Consider the following 23,751-nt stretch of genomic DNA (forward strand, 5'->3'; position numbering starts at 1 on the left):
GAGTTCAGTATCTGCTGACATCTTATGAGGGAGGATCCTCGCCGTGCGGTACCTGATCCTCCTCGCCGCCGCCCTCTTCATCGTAGTGATACACGTTGTCACGCGTTTCATCCTCAGGGGGTAGTAGGGGCTCCTTCACAACCTTCTTCTTTCTCATGAACAGCAGAAGCAGCAACAGCAGAACTGCAAACAGAGAAGATATTACAATCTGTCCGATGGATCTTTATCTTATTATTTTAGGTTTTTTCCCAGTTTTTATGTCTAGCTCCCTAGATTTTATGATCCGAGTGACGGGGAGATGCAGCGTCGGCCGTGCAGGTATGTGGAGCAACATGGGTGCTGGGGAGTGGGCAAGGGGCCTGGGCATTGGCGGGGAGGGGGTCTTTTAGGCTTCGGATAACCCCTTTATCACCTCTCCTGACACGGCTGTAACCCTACTAGCATCCCCCATGTAATAACATTTCTGTATTATTCCTGCTAGAAGTTATGAGTGAATTACTAGCAGTTTGCAATGAAGGTCCAGATGGGTGTTACCAGTTTGGGGGGAAGGTGTCTTGGCACAGACTGATCGGATAATGTCAGACTATGCAGGGACACACCGCTAACTGGTAACACCCATCTGGACCTTCATTGCAAACTGATAGTAATTCACTCATAACTTCTAGCAGGAATAATAGGAGGAATAACACAACGCAGAGTCATAGGAATAGATGCTCCACAATTCTTATTACATGGGGCCCATCAGCGGCAGGTGAATAGGTGAGTGGCCTCTTCTCTTTAGGCCTTTCGCACAAATTTATGCCTGTTTTGTGGTCCACAAACCACAGTTCTGCCGAAAACTAAATGGCAACCCCAACCCTCTGTCTTCCCGCACACCCGAATAACGGGACAAGGCGCAAAATGCAGATTTTGTCCGTGTGCCATCTGCATTATTTTTTGAGAACCTATTGACGTCTATAGGTCCGTGGTCCGCATTTTGCGACCATATTCTATCTTTTTGTGGAAAGGATATACAGATGTGCAAAGCACACGGCTCATCCGTATGTTTTTCGCATCCGTATTTCCGTTCCGCAAGGAGAAAGAACATATGTCCTATACTTGGAGTCAATGGGTCTGCAAGAAATGCGAATGCAACACGGCCGGTATCCGTATTTTGCGGATCTGCAAAATGAGGCTTTATGCTGCACTTTCAGGAAAGCTATTGTCATGGACTATTTTCCAGGGCTAGACAAACATGCGCACTTTCTTCCAAAAACAGCAGGTTGCGTGTGATATTACAGCTCGGCCCAGGGAACGTCAATGGAGCTGAGTTGCGAGACCAGACACAACCGCTAGCTGGCGCTGTTTTTGGAATAAAGCAGCCATGTTTTCCAAATTCTAGACAACCCCTTTAAGGGCTCACGCACTCGAGTGTATGTATTTTGCGGACCGCAAAACACTGATCCGCCAAAGAAAACAGATGGCATCCGTGTGACGTCTGTGTTACATTTGTTTTAATTTTTTTTGCGGATCCATTGTAACAATGCCTGTCCTTGTCCGCAAAACAGACAAAAATTTACGCTCTCTATTTTTTTGCGGAACGGTTTTGTGGACATACGGATACAGAGTAATTTCCATTTTTTTTTTTTTTTTTGCGGCCCCGTTAAAAAAAAGAATGTTTCTGCATTCTGCAAAAAACGGAACGGCCACAGACAAAAAATATGTTTCTGTGCGTGAGCCCTAAGACTGCAGCAATAATACTCAGAGAATGACTTACTCAAAAGTGCTAAGATGCCCCCAAGAATGCCAAGTATGACCGGGATGCCTATGGCGGCTTCCTGGGCCTTGGGCCCGTCGCACGTTGATCCTTCTCTGCAGTCGCAGACTTGTATCGCCAGCAGGGTTGTATTCTTCAGCCCCTGACTGTCCGTGATGGTGACAGTCACTGGGTACGTGTCTTCAGGCAGGTCCTTCTTTGGTTTTATCTCAAATTCTGCAAAATCAATCACAAGGAGGAAAAAAAACTTTCATTACGATTTTGCTACTAGAAAGCGGAATCGTTCCGTGGACTTCCCGGCACTTACACAGGCGGCGAATGTGACTGGAAGCTTCCATAGGTACGACGGTAAGTGGCTTTTGCTTTTATGTTTTTTTTAGCAGTAACTGACGTATCCAAGGTGCACTGACTGCACAGGAAACGGGGTGCAACTGTTAGTGACCCATCTCAGAATGCCCTGATGGGGTAGAGGACCCCTTTACTATTAAAAACCTGCTCCCATCCTGTTGTCTACTTACGGTTATTCACCAGGGTGGAGGTCCAGTTTTCCCGGGCCTCGCGGTTGATTTCTGCCATGTAGGGGTCTGTGAACGGCCTTTCATCTCTGTCAATGATGTTGATGAGTAGCGGGTCGGGGCTCTTCAAGCACCACGTCACGTATGGAGTTTCCAAAAACGGTCCATTATCATTTACATCCAGGAGGATAAGCTGGAGGGTCCCTGTTCCGGTGGCAACTGGAGAACCTACACAGACAGGCACAGAGTCAGGCGCGTCAAGACGGCCGGCGCGGAGGTGCACATGGCGCTTTATTGCATCAGTATCTCATATCACGACCTTCTAACATACTTTAAGCCAAGGTAAAAAAAAAAACAACACATAATAAATACCAATTTCTGAACGCTTTCAAAATCTCTGCTTGCTGTCAGCATATGGAAACTGTTTACAGCTGACACAGGAGCAGGCCCGGTCACAGTGTATCCGAGCTCTGCAGACCTGCAGGCTAGTTCACACTTTATAGAACAGTCATGGTAAAAAAAAAAGCAACCAAAAAACTTTCACACGACCGTTTTTTTTCCTGTTTACAGCCTGATTTTGCATTCCGTATACGGAACCATTCATTTCAATGGTTCCGCAAAAAAAAAAAATGAATGCACTCCGTATGCATTCCGTTTCCGTATTTCCGTTTTTTTCCATTCTGTGGAAAGATAGAACATGTCCTATTATTGCCCGCAAATCATGTTCCGGGGCTCCTTACAAGTCAATGGGTCCGCAAAAAAAACGGAACACATACAGAAATGCATCCGTATGTCCTCCGTATCCGTTCCGTTTTTGCAGAACCATCTATTGAAAATTTATGCCCAGCCCAATTTTTTCTATGTAATTACTGTATACTGTATATGCCATACGGAAAAACGGAACAGAAACGGAAACAAGTGTTTTGCGGTCCGTTTTTCACGGATCTGTTGTTCTGGTTTTTGTTTCCGTTCTGTTTTTCCGTATGGCATATACAGTAATTACATAGAAAAAATTGGGCTGGGCATAAATTTTCAATAGATGGTTCCGCTAAATCGGAACGGATACGGAAGACATACGGATGCATTTCCGTATCCGTTCTGTGTTTTTTTGCGGACCCATTGACTTGAATGGAGCCACGGAACGTGATTTGCAGACAATATTAGGACAAGACTCAAAATGTAGCGGAACGGAAATGCGGACATATGGAAATGGAATGCTGACGGAGTACATTCAGGTTTTTTTGCAGACCTATAGAAATGAATGGTTCCGTATACGGAACGCAAAAAACTTTCGTGTGACCAAGCCCTAAAAACCGCAGACATTTTTACTGTAACTGCGGTGATTCTGCAATGTATTTCCTCTCCGTCCTCAGGCAGCACTTACTGTGTGCTCTGTGCTCTGTGCTGCCTGAGGATTCCAGGAAAGTAAAATTACAGGGAAGGCAAATTCTCTCTTTCTCTCCTCTTTCAACACCTCTGCTTGCAATCAGGAAATGGAAACATTCCTGTTGACATGCAAAAAGGCTGATTGTGTGCATCTGGCACAGGGGCACGCCTAACCCTTTTTGGTGACAAACTGTTCACCTGTATCAAAAAGGAAACATTTAGGTCGGGTTCACATGTTGCAGATGAGTCGCGGTAAAAAAAAATGCAACCAAAGCCACATGATTAAAAAAAAACTCTAATGCTTTTATCACAATTTCTGTGTCTTTGCAATGTCCCAAGGGTGAAAAAAAATCCAACATAGCCCGTATCATGGGGAGGGGGGGGGGGGGGGGGGGTGATCTCTGCTTGCTGTCAGTGAATGGAAACATTCAGAGGCTGATCGTGGCCATCTGCATGAGCACAGCTGGGTTTACACATTGCAGAAAAAAAAAATGCATTGCAAAAAAGTTTTTACCACGACTGCTGTGGTTTTGCAATGGCCCACAGGTGAAACACGTTTATTTTGCATATCCATGGCAACCGGTTTCACAATGCATTTTTGGTTGCAGGTTTTTACCGCAACTTGTCAGCAACGTGTAAACCCAGCCTACGAGTTTCCTTGCATGACCACAGAGCTCTGATATCCTGTAACCATGTGTCAGATGGATGCTATCAGCCCTGGCATGTAAAAAAGGATGTTTCCATTCCCTTAAAGCAAGCAGAGACGTTGGAAGCGGCAAGAAACTATAGGCACGCAAGATATCGCAGAATCTGTTACTGTACTGGACATGCTTCACTATGTTGTCCGGCGTTTTGTGACAAATAGCGCTACTATTGTCCACAGGCTGTGTCCGGTATTGCAGCTAAACGCAATTTCATAGAACCTCTTGTAATTCTTACACATATTTTGTCAATCACGATCCCTTGCCAGTGATGTAACTAGAAATTACTGGGCCCCACAGCAAATTTTTGAATGGGTCCACCCCCCGTCACCCCCTCCTCCCACAACCCTGCGGCTAGTGAAGACCGCTCTCTCAGACCGCGCCCGGCTGTCGCTCTGTCTGTTTCCTTACGTATATACTGTATATCATGTCACTGTGTATACTGTCATTGTATAAGGGCTCATGCACGCGGCAGTAGTTTCTGTCCGCATCCGATCTACATTTTTTGCGGATCATATACGGACGCGTTACCCTAGATCTGCAGAAAAAAATAAAATGTCCTGCTCTTGTCCATTTTGTGCACCGAGGATAGGACATTTCTAGAGGAGCGCAGATAAAAATGGCAGCATGCACACGGCCAGGATCCGTGTTTTGGGGATCCACGATTTGCAGACCGCAAAATGGATGTGGTCAGGTGCATGAGCCCTATTACTGTTGAGGGGGCCCTGACAAAGTCTTTTCGTCCTCCTCCTGGGTGGGCCCCATCTGAGTTCGGGCCCCGTAGCAGCTGCTTCCACTATAGCTACATCCCATGGGCCTTGACCCTAATATCCAGTGACTTCTGCTCCCAGTATAAACTGATCTCATGCCATAGTTACCGCTGTCGACGGCCAAGATGATGGCTCTGTACGTGTTGTTCTTGACAAACATCGACTCTCGGTCCAAGCTGGCCATTTCCAGTGATGATGCCGTTCTCTGGGTTCACAGGACAGCCATCCAGCCGGGTCATTACCAATATAATATCTGCAGAGGACATAAAACCAGTTCAATACGCGGCCATAAAGGACTATGAGACCGGTCCGGCCAAACGTTCCGACTCATAGAGTTAGGGTTCATGCACATGGCTGTTGATCAACCGTTCCGTGCACTGGGGACCGCAATTTGCAGGCAACATCCGTGCGGATTCCGCAGACGGATCCAGACCCATTCAACTTTCGTGGGGTTCCGTGCCTCCGTTCTGCACCAGACCTTCCGGATTGCGGGGTGCACAGAGCCGGTGCCCGTGTATTGCGGACCTGCTGTTTGTGGGCCACAATATGGGCAACGGCCGTGTGCATGAGTCCTCAAAGGGGTTTTCCGGTATCCTTACGATAAGTTATCAATATCAGATCGTTGGGGGTCTAAGTAAATGGGAGCAACGATGCAGTGCCAATCATGGTCACTACCCAGTCTATGGCGCTATGATGTTCTGCAGGTTAGTTAGACCCCCATTGTTTATGGGTCTCCCCATATAATGACATATCATTAGGACCATAATGATGAGGATCCAACGTATGGGACCATCATCAATGTGTAAGGGAAATGGGACTCTTAACACCCGCACCGGGGGCCCCGAGTGCCTCTGCTAGCTCTGCACCTCCTAAAGCTATACCCCTAATATACCCTACTAGTAAATTGCAAGTTAAAGGGGTTTCCTCATCTACTAGGATATGCCGTCAATGTCAGACAGGTGCGGGTCCTAGAGATATGCCATCAGCGCCAGAAATGAGACGACCCCTTTAATTAGGGGATGTCTCTTATTTAGGACCCTCATCTATTACCCCGAGTGGTGGAAATGTCTCCATCTGGAGGACCTAACATGTCCTGTGCTTTACATCGACAGTCCAATGCTTTCATTAAAAATAGTGTAATGCCTAACATTGCCTGCGGTCGCGCTGTGGGGAAACTGAACGCATGCTGTCCGATTTTCCCAGAGATTACAGCTGGTAGCTGGTGGTCCCAGCAGCAGGACACACTGTCATCACCTTATCAGGGGACCCTTTTAATAAAAAAATGCTCTTAGGATTACAAAAACGTGGCTTTCGTCCAAACATAGCGCCACCTGTCAGGCTGTTTGCGGTATTGCACTTTAACGGAGCCGAGCTGCAATACCGTACACAACCCAGGGACACGGGTGGCGTTGTTTCTGGATGAAAGCGCCAAAGCTTTTCTAATCCTAGAGAGTCCCTTTTAATACGGTTTTAGGATATCGGTTATGAAATGAGATGACCGACTTACGTGATCTTTTGATTCTGTGCCTTGTCAGGATCCACAGCCGTGTAGGATGCCACCTCCTGTCCACTGGGCAAATCCTCTGAGACCGAAACAATTTTTGGGTTGGGGTCAAACACAGGAGCCTCGTTGACGTCTATGACGGTCACGGACACCGTCGCTGTGGAGGTCACGAGAGGCACCGAAAATTCAACCTTGTTTGTGACCACCACAAGGAGAACGTACTCCCTCTTGGTCTCAAAGTCCAACTCCTGCACAGAAAAAAAATATAAAAAATGAAAAAATGACTTTTCTGGCATCAAGCTTCAACTGCACTCCTCCCTTGAAATACTCTGTGCTGCTGTGGACAGTGATAGCCTGATCCACTACTTTGCAGAATGCTCTTGTTACCTTCACAGTCGTCAGGATACCCATGTTGTCTCGACCAGTCTTTATCCCGAAATTATTGGCCTCATTGCCTTTGATGATTTTGTACACGGCCTGCCATGCGTCTGTATTGGGGGAGTCCTCATCTGTGACCGTCAGCAGGGCGACTTCGACGCCAACCTTATTTTCGAGGACGCTCGCTACGTACTAAAATTTTTAAAAAAATTAAGAAATGAACCCAGAGACTCTGGGAAATGGCTTATCTGGTTACAAGGGCATCTCGCTACTTACTGTCTTCGGATCAAAAATCGGAGGGTTGTCGTTGGTGTCGGTGACGGTGATCACAGCTGTACCTGTAGTCGAGAAGCCGGCGCCCTCTTGATCTGTTGCTGTGATGGTCACAGTGTACTGAGGATATTTCTGTAGAAAGTACACAATGTTTTATTAATACATTTTCCATTAGAATTGTGTACCCCAGGTTTAATCTCTCCTGTGCTCACTGTCGCCCCCTACCATGAAAAGAATGTGTGTGTGCCAGATAAAACCTCAACTCACACAGCCTGCTCAGAAATAGTCTTCGTTTCTCAAGACCACATACACTTGGCACGTCTTTACTGGTAATAGCTGCTATAATACCGCCCCCTAGGGGCAACAATGAAGAGAACTTGCTTTTCCTAGATACGGTTTTCTACCATCAATTCTAGAAATGCGTCTTCTTGCCCACATACAAAATGCAATATTGCGACTATGACCGCCACACTAGTACGTGGGAGTTATTAAAGGGGTTCTCCTGGCTTTTACTATAGATGACCTATCCTCGGGATAACTGCAAAAAAAGGGGCTCAGCCAGCACATCCCAATGGGCAGGTGCACGTCGCCATGGCTAGAAACACGAAGAAAAAAACCACAACGCAACAAACACAAATAACGTACAATAATGCCATAGTTATAGAAAGTATTCTGGTGCTAATGCTGCGCTTATTTTGTAAATTTGAGATTCTTGGCAAATACATTTTGTACAAAATTAGTTGGGCCCGTCAGCCGGCGTCAAGGCGATCTCTATAAGAATCTAACACTAAATCCTACATGTTATGTGCCATACTGGCCACCGTAAAATTCAGGGAATGCAGGTTCCACATGCATGCTGGGTCCACTCTGCCTTTTATCATTTCGGTGCCATAATGGCCTCCATTAAATCCAGGGAATACAGGTACCAACATGCATGCCGAGCCCACTCTATACCTCTCCTGGTGCCAGGCGGCTTCCAATGAATGCAAATAGGTTGATTTTAATTAGTGTAAGGGCTCATTCACACGAACTTATGTGTTCCGTTCCGTGCATTGGAGCCGCAATTTGCAGGTCCCCAATGCACGGAGAACTTTCGCGAGGCCTCCGGGATGGATCCAGACAGCATCCCTACGTTCCGCCAAAAGATAGAACATGTCCTATCTTTTTGCGGAACGGAAGTACGGAACGTAACCCCACAGAAGCACTCCGTTCCGTGCTTCCGTTCCGCACCACTCTGCATCTCCTGATTTGCGGACCCATTCAAGTCAATGGGTCCGCATCCGTGATGCGTAATGCACACAGAACTTGCTTGCGGATGCTTGCGATTTTCACGCAGCCCCATTCATTTCTATGGGGCCTGCGTTACTGTGAAAAAAGCACAAAGAGGAGCATGCTGCGATTTTCACGCAACGCACAAGTGATGCGTGAAAATCACCGCTCATGTGCACAGCCCCATAGAAATGAATGGGTCCGGATTCAGTGCGGGTGCAATGCGTTCAACTCACGGATTGCACCCGCGCGGAATACTCGCCCCGTGTGAAAGGGGCCATGGAGTGGGTTCGGCATGCATGTTGGTACTTGCATTCCCTGGATTTAATGGAGGCCATTATGGCACCATAAATGGTAAAAATCAGAGCAGACCCAGCATGCATGTGGATAGGTAACCAATGTCAGATCGGCACCCAGCACCCCCGCCGATCAGCCCTATGAGGGCCATGTCCTTTCGCTCTTTCTGCTCTACTGCTCATGGGCGTAGCTATAGGGGGTGCAGAGGTAGCAGTTGCTACCGGGCCCAGGAGCCTGAGAGGGCCAGAAGACCCTTGTGCCACATAAGAAGACACACAACGCACTGAGGGAAGGGGGGCCCAAGCTGAACTCTTGCACCAGGGCCCATGAGCGGTTAGCTACGCCCCTGCTACTGCCGCTTTACCATAGGCATATCAGTGGCGAGCAGGAAGAGAGGACGGAGACGGCATGTGCGCACGGCCTGCGCCGTCTCCTCATGCAGGGGTTCCAGGTGTCGGACCCTCACTGATCTGATACTGATGACCTACCCTGAGGACATGTCATCAATAGTAAAAGCCCGGAGGCTCTCCTGACGTGTCTGTTTTAGTAAGTACTTGCATTACCCATGTAATAACAGTATTGCAGCATCAATTCTCATGGCAAAATGTCGTACCATTCCTCTATTATTCCTGCTAGATGTTGCTAGCAGTTTGCAATGATGGTGCAGATGGGTTTTACCAGTTAGGGGTGTGAACTCGCTGATCCAATCAGTGCTGGTACTGGTAACACCCATCTGGACCTCCACTGCAAACGGCATTCACAACTTCTAGCAGGAATAATAAAGGAATGGCACAACTTAGAGTCATAAGAATAGAGTCTCCAGAACTGCAATTACTTGGGGGATGCAGGTAGTTACTAAGACAGACATGTCAGGAGGGGGGACGGGTCCGCTTTAAAATTTGCGCATAAGCTGCAGCAAGCCAATCAGAACACTGCTGATAAAGAATCAGTTGCTACGGGAAATATATTTTTTTCTAGTGTTGAAAAATGAAGTTTGATTTTGGAACACTAGTGGGCGCTATGAATCCATGTTAATAAAAAGAAAGAAAACAATAATGTACAGTATGGTAACAATATAACTATAATATATGGAAGAAATGTAGGTGTCCGCACGAGTCACATACCTCACGATCGAGACCAGTCTGCAAAACGCTGATCAGACCGGTCTCCGGATTAATGGCAAACATATTTGGGGAGGGAAGCGGTGGGTCCAGACCAATGATATTGTAGGCGACAATCCCGTTATTCACATTTATCGAATCGTCGTCGTCCACCGCCGTCACAGTCATCACGGGCGCACCTAAAAGTACAGGGATAGAAGAGGCAGACGGTGAGGTACGAGCAGTGGGGCCACCACTGGAAATTATTCTGCGGCTCGCCTACAATTATATCACTTTCTGTGGGGGTCCGAATGCAGGGACCCTAACCAATCCTGAGATTGAAGGGGCAGCAGCGCTGGTTTAACACAATTTTTCCCGGCCCCTTGATTTGCCATGAATTATCAGTGCAGATTATATATCGCAAAATCCCAATTACAATATAAAACATGTGAATGGGATTATAGCAAACCCTGGGACCCCCACCTATCAATTCCTGGCCACCGTATTCTGCATACGCTTCTATAAGACCACCTATGAACTGTATGGACACAGGGGTCCGCAGATTGTGCAGACCCCGTCGCCTGGAGGTGCGGATCTACCAGGCAAGATGCTGAATTTTAATAGGTGAGGGGGGGCCTCAGTAAGGGCTCATTCAGATGGCCGTATGCTGACCTCAAAAATGCAGATCCGTTTTTTTGCGGACAGTTCAGCATGTCAGCAAAAACGGATTGCATTCAGTTTTTTTTTGTGACCTATAGACTTCAATGGGGCCACCTCCTGATTTTCGCTGACAAGAATAGGACATGTTTCATTTGTTTTGCTGATCTGTGGAATAAAAGGGCCCCATAGAAGTGAATGGATCAGCAAAAAAACGGACCGCATTTTAGCGGACAGCATACGGACATCCGAATGAGCCCTAAAGGTGGAGAACCTTGGGAGCCCTAAAGGAGGAGAATCTTGGTGCCTGCCCCCATTTACATAAACTCTATTAGGGAATTCTGGGTAAATAGAGGGGATGCTCTGGTCAGGATACTCGTTTCTTAGCGGAGAGCAGTTACAAAGAGCGTCTCTTGCTGTGGAGGACCTGTCCTGTCCTGTATTACACACACAGTCCATTGATTTGAATGGGCAGAGTGTAATGCTTATATTTGCCTGTGGTGGCGCTGCAGGGAAACTGAACACTTACTGCCAGGTTTTCCCACATTATATGCCCGAGGGTCCCAGTACCTGCTAACATGTAGAAATTGCCTGAAATGGGAAACCCCTTGAAGTGGTTAATACTTCTGATTCAGGGGCTGCGGTACAATGGTCTCCTAGCCTTACCTTTGGGGTCTTAGATTGCGGAGACATTGATATCACTTACCTGGCTTGGAACCTTCAGCCACTGTGCCTTCAAAGACTGGCTGGGTAAAGTACGGGCGGTTATCGTTCTGATCCGTGACCGTGATAACTATTTCTATCGGCGTTTCCACTGCCGCTCCACTTCCCGATACGGCATGAACAAAAATCTGGAAATACAGATAGTCCTCAGATATGGCAGGCCATGACCACGTCACAGGGAGGTCTCCAGGTTAGGTCAGGCGGCGAACTTACTTTGTAGCTCGGTATCGCTTCTCTGTCCAGGGGCTGGGTGATGTTTAACCAACCGGTGGATTTCTCTATGGTGAAGAGTCCCACGGGTGGAGTGTCGGCCCCCTGCCCTGTGATGCTGTAGAATACCGTCATCTCGTCTGCTCTGCTAGATTTAATCTACAATAGAAGAGAATGAGGCTCTGGAGGGCCCAGCCGCAGCCACGTCCATATATTCCTTCTGTAGATAATTCTCTGCACCCTACCTGAATAACCCTTTTGGGAAATGGACCCCTCTCGTTTTCAGGTATGTTGATCGGAGGGATCACCCAGTCTCTCTTGTGTCTTCTGTGGCTGTGGTGGTGGCCGTGTTCAGACTGGAAAGACCAAACGCACGGAAAATAAAATGGTTTGTTGGTTTACCATGAAATATTTTATTTTAAAAAATATTGTCTATCTATCTCTTATATCTATATCTATCTATATCCCCCCTGAGGGAACTCAGGGGCCCTTGGTTGGTGGGGGCCCAGTGGTCATATATGTATATTGCTTATTCTGTTGTTCATGGGCCTACCCCTTTAAGAGACCCACCAACCTTTAAACCATTTCTTAGTGATAAATCAAAAAACTTCTAATCCGAAGGCGCCAATCAATCAGATAATGCCACCATGAGTCGGTGTCTAGGATGTAGCTCCAGGCTCTTCCCCAGATTAGCTCACCCACCTGTCTGTGGCGGGCGTGCTCCTTCTTCAGGGTCACCATGGTGGAGGTCAGAGGACCCTTGTCGTTAAATGCCAGGACCTTGAACTTTCTTGGCATGTGGAGCTTTAAGTCGTTCTTCACTGTGACCGAACCGTCCGCTTGGACCACGAAGTGGGGGTCCTCAGAGACGTAGTCGATCACCAGCTGCGCCTCACACTTGTCAAAGTCCACTGGAAGAAATAAAAGAGAAACGAGGCGTTTAGGGTAAAGCGTCATCTGCAATTTGGGTGCCAAGGCCTGCTGATAGAGTAGTGCCCAGCCATTAGATAGTACTAGCGGGCAGATATCCATGCCCAAAAATGCAGCAGCCGCACAGTGATACCCATACAAATATGCCAATCAAATCCATATACCCATACTGTAGTGCCAGCCCTGTGCAACTGAACCAGCCACTTGCTTCCATAGGCACCACATACCCACCCAATGGCGTAGATCACATGAAGGTGCCCACAGAAGACCTGTCCGCTCTCTTTTTACTAAATACCCGTTCGCCCCATGAAAAATTAACAATCCCAGAGCATCTCGTTTTCAGCATTGAGCCATTCCTCTGTTATTCCTCCTGGAAATGTGGGAGTAAATTGATCCCTGTTACTCTTCTCCTTGGGTCTTATCCCTACATTGTAGGCAGTGACTGGATAGCGGGCAGCGAGAATGGTAACGCACCGTTGCCAATGTATCTATACATTTCCAGGAATAATAACAGAGGAACGGTGCAGAAGGAGCAACGAAAACAGAACTATATTACAGCAATAAGAATTGAGGGTTGATCCAGGTATGAATGTGATGCTGCTATAAATAAAGTAGACGAAACCAGCGCCTCCCTGATCAAATCATTGGGTGTTACTCAAAATATACGGCCCCAAATCACCCGTGCTCACATCCGATTAATCATCCATTGCAAGCGCCTTTCTACTACCACCACCATCATTGTCTTACACCTTTAGCTCATCAATGCTCTCCTTCTTAGACTACTACTTCCAGCATGTCCTAGCAGCTGTAGGGCATGCTTGGAGTTGTAGTTTTACAGTCCGCAGCATTACACTGTCTGGCAGACCTACCATTTGTGGGTGACAATCCCTACAACAACCACAGCGGCAGCCCTATCCGTGGTCACCCAGCTTTCCCAGCAACGGATACAACGACTGAACAGACGACTTTCCAGGAACGGCAGGTTAGGCCTCTTGCACACGACCGCATGGCTTTTTCAGTATTTTGAGGTCCACAAAAAACGGATCTGCAAAAAATACGGATGACGTCCGTGTGCATTCCGTTTTTTGCAGAACAGACGGCCCCTAATAGAACAGTCCTATCCTTGTCTGTTATGTGGACAATAATAGGACATGTTCTATCTTTGAATTGAACGGAAATACGGAAACGGAAGGCATATGGAGTACCTTCCGTTTTTTTTGCGGATCCATTGAAATGAATGGTTCCGTATACGATCCGTATATGGAACGCAAAAAAACAGAACGGAAACGGAAAAAAAAAAACGTTTGTGTGCAAGAGGCCTTAACCATAGGCAGCAATTATCCTGAATCACTTCCAGCCAGACACACGTAGGACATCATTACAATCGCCATTGTTGTCTCCGCACCAGCACTGGGGTGTAATTTAGGAAAGTTAAATACAGGCTTTGAGATGAGGCTTCCCTGGATGAGGCAGGATATAATTAATTCATGTGGTCCACCTAAAAATGGAGGGATTATGCTCTGCAATCAGGGGATTACATGGGGTGGGGGGTGCTCTGCGCTTACTGCTAATCCTATTCATTTATATTTAATGTGGCACTGTGGGTGCATAGCAAGGAGTAAAAATGGCCGCTCCCTCAGGATACGCAATCCATTCCTCTTGTTGTGAAGTCGCCGTTTTGTAGCCCCCTGCATCGGCCTAAAAGCAAAAGCTTAAAATCTGGTTGCTTACAAGCACCACTAGAGGGCGCTCAGGAGCGTACTGCATACAGTTTATGCCTTGAAGTCAATAATAAAGGGGCATTCCCATTTTATAATGCTTTGGGGAAGGGGTCCGACCTCTGGGACCATTGATGACCCCAAGGACAAGGGGGAAGAAGCTCAGTCGACTATTTTTGAGCCGTCGGTTTATCACCGTCCCTCTGCTCCTTGCATCAACTTACGCAATAATGTCTCATAATGTAGAACCCAGACGAGGAAGGAAATCCTCGCTGCAGAAATACAGTAAGTCTGCGGTCGTATACGGGTGATGCAATATTCCGCCTAGTCCCCTATGTAAGTCTGGTGCGGAAACAGGCGCCATTCTATAACACTGCCAACCTATGAGCATGCTCCTGCCAGCTCCTTCTCATAGAGACCATTTAAAAAAAATAAAAAAAATAACCACAATTCAAAAAAATGCTGTTAAAAACCCCATAGACTAGGGATGCTCAACCTGCGGCCCCTACAGCTGTTGCAAAACTACAACTCCCAGCATGCCCTAAAAGCCGTAGTCTGTCCAGGCATGCTGGGAGTTGTAGTTTTGCAACAGCTGGAGGGCCGCAGGTTGGGCATCCCTGCCATAGACTTTCAGCTAACATCTGGAGATGCTGTTTTAACAGAAAAAAAATCCCATATAAAACACATTAAAAAAAATGGTAAGAAATCCCCTAAAAAACGACGTAAACCATGTACACAGTATGTGTATCCACACTGTGGTCAGGGGTGCACCTAGCCTTTCTGCTGCCTGAGACGAAAACTGAAAAGGCCCGCAATTTTTTAACCCCTTAGTGACCACTAATACACTTTTTTACTGACGTAAACAAAGGGGGTTTTAGCTAAACGGCTAGGCTTTAATCAATCATTACATGTACTTAAAATGGTGCATTCAAAACTATAACTTGTCCTGCAAAAAAAAAGGGGCCTATGCTGTTTCCATAGGCCGGTTACGTAGTTTTTTTGGGTTGGGGGGATGCAGAGATGGGAACACCCCTATAATAACTCTTCAGGTGGTTCCCCTAGTGTTTTTTAATGGTTGTGGACAATGCATTGGCGTGTACCTGCGCCCGCGCACTTGTAACCCCATCCTCCAATCAAAGCTCTCCATTGTAACGAGACCCTTCCCGGCCACAATGCGCCGCTTGTCTTGGCTTTGTTAAGCCTGCAGTGAATGGCGTCCAGCAGCGCTTGCAAGCATCAAGAGAGAAACAGGATCCAGGCAGGGAAAGTTCTGAGGCGCTGACAAATAATCCCTTGTATGCAGAGCTATGGGGAATAAGTTGTGTGAATACACGCCTAGTAAAATAGATCTTATCTGCCTCGTAGATGGAGGCGGTGGCGCTTTATCGTGCACCTGTCACCTGGGAGGAGGCCATTGAGGGAGCAGCAACTATGGCAGGGATTCTAGAGTGGCGGTAAACTTGGCAGTCATGTAGCGATCCCAATCATGTCTATGGCGGCCCTGCTACACTGCGATGCATGGTCGTGCGACAGCTGACACTCCCAAGATCACCGTGAAGCCCTACTCTAAAGCAGAACCCCCCAAGTGTCCCTTTTTTGGAGGGACAGTCCTTATTTTGACCCAAGTCCCTCTCTACTCCTTAAATGTCCCTCTTTATTACATTTACAATATTGAAAAATAAAAAAATTATGGCTGCACACACATATAAGCAGTAAAGCTGAGAGATGGGGCTCATTCTAAATTCAAGTGGTACTATACCCACTATTTGGATCAATGGAAGCTCTTAGCGCACATTTTGATCAAACTTGTGTCTGGCCCATCCACCAGGCGTCAAGGTGGCTTCCGCGGACGGGTCCCTATATTTACAATATTGACCCGGAAAGTCTTTGTCTGGTTCCTCTCTGTATATTAGACCCGCCTTGTATATTATTTCCTTATTTGATGCAATTTGGATTTTAGAAATTTCTATATTCAGATAATATTTTACAATGTAACAGAGTCATTTCCGTTTATTATTTTTTTGCAGCCCCATGGAAGTGAATGGTCTGCAAAAAAAAACAAAACGGAACAGATACGCAAAAAAAACGTTTGTGTGCATGAGCCTTTACAATGATATCCAGTCCTTTGAACCGTCTTTAGTCAATCCCATCTATCACTGGAACCCTTTAACCGATGACTCGGGAGTCAGAATGTATCGGTAATTTATTTGTTATGTCTGGGCGTACTATTGGAGACAGAGCCTCATACACTCCATGCATTGTGTGATTTATCAGACTGGGGTTAACTGCGACTGTCAAGGGGTCAATAAGGCATCCAATTTGTTCTGAGATAGAACGATCACCCCGCCATCAGTGAAGATACAAAGGGGACATTGTAAGCTGCAAAAAAGAACAAAAAAAAGCCAAAAAATATATAAAAAATTCTTCTGGGCGCCATTTTTTTCAGTCTGTGAACTCTCAACCAGGTGATATTAGCATCAAAATGTCTCCCGTGTACTTTACACATAAGACTACCTCCTTTTGTGTAACTTTTTGTATTCCATTTTCAAGATCTCTGCTTGCCGTCAGTAACTGATTGCATTCTGAAAACCCATACAGACCTCGTCTGTCGCCCTTATCATAGGTAGCCAGCTGATAATAGGGGGGTCCGAATTGAAGCTGGTGGCGCCTACACCTTGCCTATTGTATTCATTGGCGCCCATGGGAAGCCATGTAAATAACTGCATACGGGGACGGAGTTTGCCACCATCATCGCGGCTCGCTACAGGCGACAAGCCCATAGAGAGGAGTCCTGAAAATGTCCCTGTCGTGAGAGTTTTAAAACCCCTTAAAGCAACACTCTCATTGTCTTGTCGGAGTCCTCGCCCATTGGAAAAAAATGCATTATTACTAAAACAGCTCAATGTGTACACAACACTTACAAGACAATGACGAGGCTCAGGGGTCCCTGCGTGACGACATGCCCGCCTGAGCAACACGGATGGAAGTTTACTTAGGAAAAAGCACAAGTATTACCAGTTGTCACACAAGGTCTGAACTGCCTGCTGTGAGCAGAGGTGATACCGGCTGTTGCAAAACTACAACTCCCAGCATGCCCACACTGCCTACAGCTATCAGCCTACGGCAGGGCATAGTGGGAGTTGTAGTTTTACAACAGCTGGAGAGCCGCAGAATGGCCATACCTGACCTAGGCTATAAAGAACGTCGCTGAATTAGGCTACATGCACAAATAGCGGATCCGTGTTACTGTTTTTTTTACATCCTCATCCGTTCCGTTTGTCCGCAAATTTTGTAGGTTGTGTTTCCGTGTGTCTTCAGATTTTTTTGCGGTCCGCAAAAAAAACCTGAAGGCTGTAATTCTTAAAATTTTATATATATACAAGTTTCCCAGCAACCATCCGCAAAAGAAAACGGATGTGGATGACATACGGATGGCTTCCGTTGGTCATCCACTTTTTTTGCGGAGCTATTGACTTTAATGGGTCTGCAAAACGTTTATTGCGGACAAGAATAGGACATGCAATACTTTTTTTGCGGACGTGAAACATGGACAGCGGACGCGGACAAGAAATGGATGAGTCCACCGCATTTTTAATGGATCCATAGAAATGAATGGGAAACCATACGATCCGGAAAAAAAACGGAGGCCACAAAAAACAACTGTCGTGTGCATGTAGCCTTACACACACGGTCCATTGATTTAAATTGGATCTGTGTAAGGGCTCATGCACACAACTGTATGTATTTTGCGGTCCGCAAAACACGGACCCGCAAAAAATACGGATGAAATCTGTGTGCATTCCGTATATTGCGGTACAGAACAGCTGGCCCCTAATAGAACAGTCCTATCCTTGTTGTGGAATGGACATGCGGACATACAGAAACGAAATGCACACAGAGTAACTTCCGTTTTTTGTGGAGACCCATTGAAAGGAATGGTTCTGCAAATCCGCAAAAAAATAACGGAACGGACACGGAAAAAAAAACACATTCATGTGCATGAGCCCTAATACTCAGTTTCTCCTGTGGTGGCACTGCAGGGAAATCTAACCCATCCCCCACAGTGCTTACTTAGGCCTAGTTCACACTTCAGTTAGGCCTCTTGCACACGACCGTGTGTCCCCCGTGGCCATATTGCGGCCCACATACGCGGGTCCCAAATACACGGGACACCAGCCGTGTGCATTCCGCATCACAGATGCTGAACCATTCACTTCAAAGGGGCCGCAAATCCGGAGATGCGGTGCGGAACGGAACCATGGAACGAAAGCACTGCGGAGTTCTTCTGTGGTGTTCCGTTCCGTGCTTCCATTCCGCAAAAAGATAGAACTTGTCCTATCTTTTTGCGGAACGGATGGATTGCGGACCGCATTCAAGTGAATGGGGTCGCGATCCGCATGAGGCTGCCCCACGGTGGGTGCCCGTGCATTGCGGACAGCACAAGAGGCCTTATCATTGACAGGTTAAAGGGAAACTCATGGAATTTTTCGTTAAGAGATGCTTTGAGGAAGTGAGGGGTCTGTGTGATGAAGTATGACACTCGTCACATTTACATGACCATCACCGAGCCTATAAAATCTGAACATTTCCTTATTATAGGTGAAAAAACCTTATCGCACATTGGGTTTGGGTTGCAGACATCCTGTATAAAACAGACCCTATGCAAATATGCAAACCCTCTTCTTCCCGGAGCAGACTACCACCTCCGTCTACAGGACTGGTCACCCCTTCCCCACACACTGATACACAAACCAAGCAATAAAAACAGATAGAAACCAGCAGAAACTGATAATGGACTACATGGCGGCACACCCAGAGACAGTATGAATATTCAGGATGTCACCGCGCTAATTACCGCTCTAATTACAGGCTGATCCAAAGGGCCATTTACATACAAGAGTTACAAATAAGAAGGAAAAAGCATCAAAACAAAAATGTATTTATATACGAGAATTGCTAATGATAGAGCTTTAAAATATCGCTATAATAAAGGCCAAATAAAAGGGCCATAGCGTGCATAGATAATACAGCCATACAGTGCCACATTGATCGTGGAGGTCTTTGCATCAGCACTATCTTCAGTATGGCAATCTGGATGCTGTGCTGCTGACATGCTTATATACCGTACATTGTTTCCAAATAACAGCATCATAGAATGCCTACATAATGATACCATATGGTATCCAAATAATAGTGACAGACAGTGCACATATAACAGTTCCCTATAGTACCCCCATAATATTGTCTTACTGTGTCTACATAACAGTGCCATACAGTACCCACATAATATCATACAGTATCCATATAACAGTGCCATACAGTACCAGTACTAAATAGTATCATACAGTGTCTATATAACAGTACTATACAGTGCAAAATAATAGTGCCATACAGTATCCACATAATGGCATTCATTGTCTGCATAACAGGGCTATACAATCCCACATAACAGTGCCATATAGTCTCTACATAACAGTGCCCTACTGTACCTACATAATAGTGTCATACAGTACCAACATAATGTCATACTGTGTCTACGTAACATTGCCATACAATACCGACATAATAGTGTCATACAATATCTACATATCAGTACCATACAGTACTCACATGTCATACAATGTTTATATATCAGTACCATACAGTACTCACATGTCATACAGTGTCTACATATCAGTACCATATAGTACCCACATGTCATACAGTGTCTACATATCAGTACCATACAGTACTCACATGTCATACAGTGTCTACATATCAGCGCCATATAGTACCCACATGTCATACAATGTCTACACATCAGTACCATACAGTACTCACATGTCATACAGTGTCTACATAACAGCGCCATATAGTACCCAAATGCCATACAGTGTCTACATAACAGCGCCATACAGTACATGGTAGTGCCGCACATAACCCACATAATAGTGCTGTACGCTGTTTATATATTATATGGCTATGGCCAAATGGCTCAATAGAGAGTCCAAATAAACTACTCTGATCATTTCGGGGGAGGTTTAGGGCAGGTAATGGCGGCTGAGCCAGGAATATCTTTAATTTCCCTGTCATGTCTCTTTACATTTGCTGGAGGAATGGCCGACCACACCTGTCACATTCCCTGTCCTTATATGGCTGTCCCCGGGGCCTTCGGATGAAACTGCTGCGTTTCAGTCTCAGGATGTTTGTGTAGTCGTTTTTTTTCAAAGTTCTCCATAACCGGTTCAGGTGAAATGATGACATCATCGCCTGTAACACGTCCAGGTCTGAATCACCGCAAGCCCAAGGTAAGGTGGGGGGGAGAGACAACTCATCAGGAATTTCATTACCTCCTCCCCTGGACTGAAACCCTAGTATCTGACTGATAAGAAGAGGCGTGAGAGGGAGACGCCATTAAGCCCTTACACTGCCATAGCGAACTGTGCCACAAAAACGGAGTACATGGCATGCGCTAAATTTATCATTTGTTTTACACACTTTTTATATCTTTCCAGATGGTTTTGAAAAGAGTGTGTTTCAAAAGAGCTGTAAGATGTGTCTGTCATGAAGTAGACAGAAAAAAAGTCTCTTATATGTCTGGCATAGCGCCAAATCTATATTTAAAAAAATTTTTTTTTACTCATTTATCAAAACTGGGCCTTGTTGCCCATAACGACCTATTAGAGCTCAGCTTTCATTCCATTACCTGCTCTGGAGAAATGAGAGCTGTGCTCTGATTGGTTGCTGTGGGCAACAAGGCCCAGTTTTGATAAATGAGGCACTTAATTGTTTTTTCGGTCTCTGTTTGAAACTGAATACCCTTATTCAGAGAAAACTGTCTAATCTGTGTAGATCTATAATTATTTGGGGCAAATTTGGATCATTTATCAAGACCGGGCCTTGTTGCTCACAGGAACCAATCACAGCTCAGCTTTCATTGCATTACCTGCTCTGGAGAAATGAGAGCTGTGCTCTGATTGGCTGCTGTGGCCAGTTTTGATAAATAAGGCCCTCATTTTCTAGGTCTTTGTTTGCTGTCAGTGAATGAAACTGAATCCCCTTATTCACACTCAGAGACTAAAAAACCTGAACAGGCCTTGGGGTGGATTGATCAAAACTGGTGTAAAGGAAAACTGGCTTAGTTGCCCATAGCAACCAATCAGATTTCACCTTTCATTTTTCAGAGCTTCTTTGGAAAATGAAAGGTGGAATAGGATTGGTTGCTAAGAGCAACTATGCCAGTTTTCCCTCACACCAGTTTGATAAATCCATACCTCTCCCCCACTTGTCTTTCCTCCACAAAGCACCAGTACGCTAACAATTATTAAAAGGGATGACCCAATATTTAAATGTCTGAGATTGCGATGCCCCTTTAAGCCTTTGCACCTACGGTACTTGGAATTGGCGGACTGGTGTGCATTGTGCCATTACCAGTTTAGCAGTTTTGCTGGGAGGCCGCTTCTTTTCCCTCCCACACACTAAGGTGGCTATTAAATATTTATGGTCCACATTGACTCAGCCTAATGTATAGCGATGGCGGTGCTTTGAAGCTATACAATAGAGGAAGTTTGCATATATCACAGAGCTTGTATATACTGATGCGTCAGCTGGATCAACATGGCCTCTTCACGGGAGCTGAGCGATCGTCGGGGGCAGGAGTCATCCTCAGGGAGCCTTAACACCCCCTACATATGTTATATTCCATAATTAATTGCTACCCATGAGACACTAGGGGCAACGCCGAGGATTACAGTGTGGCGCCAAACTGTGTGCATTCACATGAGGCAGAAGTACGGTCCATGAAGAGTTAAATTGGTGGGCAATATACAGACCACCAGGTGGACAAATTCATCCAGATGGGCATAATTTGATGTAAACCTAGTCTAGAATGATTACCTTTTTTTGTTGGTTTGAGTTTGTACAGATGTTTCTGCTAGTGGAAACCGTCAGCATGCAGCTATTGACAGATCTGGTATTCTTTACATCATGGATGTCAAACTCATGGCCCTCCAGATGTTGCAAAACTACAACTCCCATCATTCCCTGATAGCTGTAGTATGCCCAGGCATGATGGGAGTTGTAGTTTTGCAACAGCTGGAGGGCCACGAGTTTGACATCCCTGCTTTACATCTATGTTAAACAGAATATGCTGTAAATGTCTGATAGGTGCGGGTCGCAGAACTTGAGAATGGGGTCTCGTATCGCGACCGTCGTGAATGCAGAGGTGGCTGCGGATGCGCGGTTTTCTCCATTCACATCTATGGGAGTAAGTGTGCTTGGCAATTTTCAGAACTCCTATAGATGTGAATGGAGAGAGCCGCACATGGGTGATCACCTACCTTGGGGCTGCGAGACTGGGCTCCATTCTTGAGATAGGTGCAGGTCTGAACAGAAGTGAGACACACACCTATCTGAAATCTATGGCATGTCTTGTCCAGATGGGAATAACCAGATGTTTCTGCTAGCAGAAACCATCAGCAAGCAGATTTTCATAGATGTTATATATATATATATATATATATATATATATATTTTGAGTCCCAACCCCTGAGAATGGGGTCTCATCTGGTGGCTTTTTTCATTCACATCTATGGGGGTAAGTATGCTTGGCTATTTTTGGAACTCCTACAGAGAGCCACAAATGGGCGACCACCTACTTAGTGGCTGCGAGACTAGGCTCCATTCTTGAGATAGGTGCAGGTGTCGACCCACACCTATTGGACAGTTAAGGCATATCCTGTCCAGATGAAAATACCCCTTTAAGTACTTACATTACCTGGTCAATATAAAATTGTAAGTACTACTTGGATGTTCACATTGATCTGCAAGTAAGTAATCTCCCTGCTTGCTGATGGTTTCCAGAGAGCAATATATGTTTTTTGCACTTATTATAATAAACATATTAAAATAATTTTAAAAAGTAACAAGATTTCATAAAGATCCTACATCTGCTGACTACGACAATGCTTTTCTTTCCTCCTTTTCCATAAGTATATATACGTTTTGTAGGACATTTCTCTTAGGCCTCCTGCACACGAACGTTGTGTGCATCCGTGGCCGTTGTGCCGTTTTCCGTTTTTTTTCACGGACCCATTGACTTTCAATGGGTCCGTGGAAAAATCGGAAAATGCACCGTTTGGCAGCCGCATCCGTGAGCCGTGTTTCCTGGCCGTGAAAAAAATATGACCTGTCCTATTTTTTTCACGGCCAACGGTTCACGGGCCCATTCAAGTCAATGGGTCCGTGAAAGAACACGGATGCACACAAGATTGGCATCCGTGTCCGTGATCCGTGGCCGTAGGTTAGTTTCATACAGACGGATCCGAAGATCCGTCTGCATAAAAGCTTTTTCAGAGCTGAGTTTTCACTTCGTGAAAACTCAGATCCGACAGTATATTCTAACACAGAAGCGTTCCCATGGTGATGGGACGCTTCTAGTTAGAATACACTACAAACTGTGTACAAGACTGCCCCCTGCTGCCTGGCAGCACCCGATCTCTTACAGGGGGATATGATAGTGCGGCACCTGAAGGGGTTAATTGTACTATCATATCCCCCTGTAAGAGATCAGGGCTGCCAGGCAGC

At 45.9% G+C, this 23,751-nt stretch overlaps 1 protein-coding gene across 1 annotated transcript in view; it reads right to left on the minus strand.

Annotated features, from left to right (window-relative positions):
- The window catches only part of LOC122920361 (cadherin-1-like), a 48,188-nt gene that overhangs the window by 3,546 nt on the left and 20,891 nt on the right, over nucleotides 1–23,751 (minus strand). Inside the window, 14 exon segments of the mRNA XM_044269798.1 lie at nucleotides 53–183; nucleotides 1,757–1,972; nucleotides 2,275–2,499; nucleotides 5,237–5,309; nucleotides 5,311–5,343; nucleotides 5,345–5,381; nucleotides 6,636–6,880; nucleotides 7,020–7,202; nucleotides 7,287–7,415; nucleotides 9,974–10,149; nucleotides 11,313–11,457; nucleotides 11,543–11,698; nucleotides 11,785–11,895; nucleotides 12,242–12,450. Of these exon segments, the coding sequence (XP_044125733.1) occupies nucleotides 53–183; nucleotides 1,757–1,972; nucleotides 2,275–2,499; nucleotides 5,237–5,309; nucleotides 5,311–5,343; nucleotides 5,345–5,381; nucleotides 6,636–6,880; nucleotides 7,020–7,202; nucleotides 7,287–7,415; nucleotides 9,974–10,149; nucleotides 11,313–11,457; nucleotides 11,543–11,698; nucleotides 11,785–11,895; nucleotides 12,242–12,450 (2,069 nt within the window).

The sequence above is a fragment of the Bufo gargarizans genome, chromosome 10, assembly GCF_014858855.1.
Source record: "Bufo gargarizans isolate SCDJY-AF-19 chromosome 10, ASM1485885v1, whole genome shotgun sequence".
NCBI lineage: Eukaryota > Metazoa > Chordata > Amphibia > Anura > Bufonidae > Bufo > Bufo gargarizans.